This window comes from Dinoponera quadriceps, unplaced genomic scaffold (genome assembly GCF_001313825.1).
Source record: "Dinoponera quadriceps isolate SergipeBrazil2010 unplaced genomic scaffold, ASM131382v1 scaffold3061, whole genome shotgun sequence".
Taxonomy (NCBI): Eukaryota; Metazoa; Arthropoda; class Insecta; order Hymenoptera; family Formicidae; genus Dinoponera; species Dinoponera quadriceps.
The window spans coordinates 1,172,001-1,175,429 of record NW_014557306.1 but is presented as its reverse complement, the minus strand read 5'-3'; the positions used below and the strand labels follow the sequence as shown (position 1 = coordinate 1,175,429).

The 3,429-nt window shown below is 40.9% G+C and overlaps 1 protein-coding gene across 1 annotated transcript; it reads left to right on the top strand.

The window, feature by feature from the left end:
- Positions 1 to 236: 236 nt before the first annotated feature.
- LOC106748976 (vesicle-associated membrane protein 7) lies at positions 237 to 2,632 on the top strand. Its single transcript, XM_014627947.1, has 6 exons — positions 237 to 512; positions 1,046 to 1,257; positions 1,324 to 1,461; positions 1,580 to 1,738; positions 1,812 to 1,904; positions 1,990 to 2,632. The coding sequence occupies exons 2-6, from the start codon at positions 1,054 to 1,056 to the stop codon at positions 2,056 to 2,058; spliced, it is 663 nt and encodes a 220-aa protein (XP_014483433.1). The 5' UTR covers positions 237 to 512; positions 1,046 to 1,053; the 3' UTR covers positions 2,059 to 2,632.
- Positions 2,633 to 3,429: the final 797 nt, after the last annotated feature.

Here is a 3,429-nt window from a genome sequence, read left to right as displayed (position 1 = left end):
CCATTGTTTCGTCAGAGACGATTTTCTGTTGCATGCTGGCGCCCTCTCTGGCTGCGTTTAATTTGGGCGCTACCTGCTGTAAGCTATCTTTATTGTCTATTATATGCCGGAGGGAACGCAGACTCAAAATTATTAGACAAGCGCGCAACGCGTTAAAGAGATAAAAAGTTAAGCAATACCCGTTATGACTCGGCCGTTTTGAAAATGCGTATACTTTCTAGCATGTTGCGAAGTTCATGGTTGCTACCTTGTCGTCGCGCTTGTGCGGAATCTACACTGACGTATTTACACTTATCGATGATCTCGGGAAGAGTGTGGCTGTGTGGTCGCGGGAGTGTTTCGATGTTTTCACAAAAGTTCCCAACAGGGAACAACAGGTCAAACGACTGATCAACTGTCTTTGCATTGATGTGGATAGATGTAAATTCCAAGTATAATTGTGTTACATCGTGAAGGGCGTAAGCAGCAAAGTGCGCAGCTGGTTGTCCGATAATTGATCATTTAATATCGAGGTGAGTGTCAAATGTCAGTTTGTCCTCTCAATTTATCCTCTCGTCAAATATATTTCATTTAAATTTTTTCATGCAATCGAGATAATCAAATGAGTATTCGTAACATTTATCTCGACGTTTAGTATCGAGTTGGTTATTTAGAGGTTAAGGTTATGAGTTTACGCCTCTAATAATGTACGTGCATGCGTGCGTCATCGAACATACGTAGAAATTAATCTTTCTTCGTAGACGTCATAGTTAAACTACATCATTAACGGTTATCTGTATCCGACGAATATTTTACAAACTCACAAAATTGACTCTAAAATCAAACAGATAGCTGTGTGTTTGAATATGTACTGCTCTGATATATAGAATATATCTTTTATGTCTGATATGATAAGAAATGATAGAACGATCCCATTGGGAATTAAGCAAATAATACAGTGATCCATGATAAAAATAATTCGAATAACATTAGTGGGAAGTCGGTAAAAATATCCGTCTGTAAAATGTTACTTTTATTATGATTAAATATATTTCTTTTCTTACAGCCGCCAACATGCCGATTTTATTCAGTGTGGTGGCTCGTGGGCCAATTATATTGGCGAAACACGCTGCATGCACGGGAAATTTTGAGGAAGTTACGGAAAAAATCCTGGCTAAGATTCCGCCACACAATGACAAACTCACATACTCGCAGGGGCCTTACCTTTTCCACTATATCTGCGAGGATTACCTGATTTATATGTGTATTACCGATGATGTACGTGTCTAATGTATCAAAGTAGACACATTAGAGATCGATACGTAACAAGGTTTAATTTTTCAGGACTTTCAAAGATCTAGAGCGTTTTTATATCTCAATGAAATTAAGAGAAGATTTTTAGCTGTTTATGGTCAAGGCGCTCAAACTGCCATGGCGTATGCCATGAACACAGAATTCAGTCGGGTGTTAGCCAATGAAATGGTAATGTCAGCACTAAGAATTAAACATATAGTCATATGTTATATAGAAAAGTCATTTTCATACATCTATGTTATCTAACTTCATATTTTTATCTTTCTTTTTTTTTTCTTTTGTATAGAAACATTATAGCGAATCAAAAGATCTGGATAGATTGTCCAAAGTGCACGGTGAGCTGGACGAGCTTAAGGACATCATGGTAAAAAATATTGACAATATAGCGATGCGCGGCGAACGATTAGAGCTTCTTGTACACAAAACGGAAAACTTGTCCGCTAATGTATGTAGAGATATTCTCGTCATTGATGTCATTAATCATTGAGCGTTCTAATAACGATCGGATTTTATCCTAGTCCGTCACATTCAGGAAGACAAGTAGAAATTTAGCGCGCTCCTTATTTTGGAAGAATGTCAAGATCTACGTTATCGTTGGCGCTATTTTAATCGTAAGTTTAATGTTAGGGTTGATACATGATATTTCAATTTTTTATCATGGCCCGACTACATTCGATGTACATTCCTTTTGTGCAGGTTACAATATACATAATTGTCTCTATAGCGTGTGGAGGATTGGCTTGGCAGAAATGTGTCGGGAATTAATTTACATACCAGAATATGATAGAGGATCCGAGCAATCGGTCGAATAATATCGATGTTGGAATGCGGAAGGAGGAAAGATACGCGGAAATTTAGCATGAGACTGACGAAGATTATATTCAACGCAAATTTATTATACGAATAATGTAGTTTTACCCGTTGTATAACGCAATAAGAACGTTATATTAATACGTATCTATACATTACACACATATATTAATACATATATTACATACAACTACGATAATCCGTTCATCACATATATATTTGTATGTAATATAAATATTATAATGCATGTATATTACATAAGTGTACGATATATTATTTTATTATTTCACTGTTCATCATAGTGTAGATTAGAGCTACTTCCGGCGCTACTTTTGCGGATTTACTTTTCTATTTTCGCGGGTCCGGCCATGGCAGCTTCAATTTACGTTATTACACTTGGTGAGACACGCACGTATATACACTTATCCAGTTGTATCTTTTACACCGTGTCATACACAGCGTCTATTATTCTGTATATGCGTTTGTTAATTTGAAAAGGCAAGAATAAAACACGATTCACATCCACGGATGCAACGCTCCTCGAATTTATCGCGTCCGATCACGACGAGCTAAGCGCGAACGATCGTTCATTTCCGCAATTTTCATCTCGTCACCCTCCCTCTCTTACCGCTACCGTGGAATTGCAGTTCTGCTTTACCGCTCCTCAAGCCTCTTACGGCTCATTAATTACGTTGGCTTCTCGTTTGCGCGCAAGAACTTTCCTATTCCAATAAGCCACCCTTACTTCCTAGTAGCCGTTCGGAAGACGCATGCGCCGGAGCATCGCTTTCGCAAGGGCTGTAGCACACCCCTGACGTATCCTCCAGTTCAATCACGACCCGATAATCAAATGATCGCAGATCTCGTTCGGTGCGCGTTTCGGATTTCTCGCGCGTCGTGTTAATCGTATCGGTTTCCTCCGAAAGGCTGCCTTCGAAAGCCACCCTCGAAATAAAATAAAATAAAAAAATATATAAATTATCTCGACGATAAAAATCGCTATTCCCGAGCTGTCCGCAAGTTCGTAAACGCGGAATCTGCTGTTTCGCGGAAAACTACAGGTTGTCGCCGGCGACGACCGGCATCTCACGATGCTCCGCTGAGAATTCGCGAGAAATCAGGAGGGATGAAATGAGAGGTGGAAAAAAAAAGTAATCGGCGTCATTTGGTCCCCGGAGGCGACGGTCCATCCCCTCGCTACGGGCTTGCGCCGCGATGCAACGAAGTCGTCCGGCGCAGCGGCGTGCGACGGGTGGCGGCGTCGCGGCGCGGGCGCTCCCGTCTCGACGCCCGGGCCATCGCCAGCAGCCCGGCGACCCTCGCAGG

Coding starts and splice junctions, on each gene's coding strand:
- LOC106748976 (XM_014627947.1), top strand. CDS start 1,054: ATGCCGATTTTATTCAGTGTGGTGGCTCGTGGGCCAATTATATTGGCG. Junction 1,258..1,323: donor ATATGTGTATTACCGATGAT/GTACGTGTCTAA, acceptor TTAATTTTTCAG/GACTTTCAAAGATCTAGAGC. Junction 1,905..1,989: donor TCGTTGGCGCTATTTTAATC/GTAAGTTTAATG, acceptor CCTTTTGTGCAG/GTTACAATATACATAATTGT.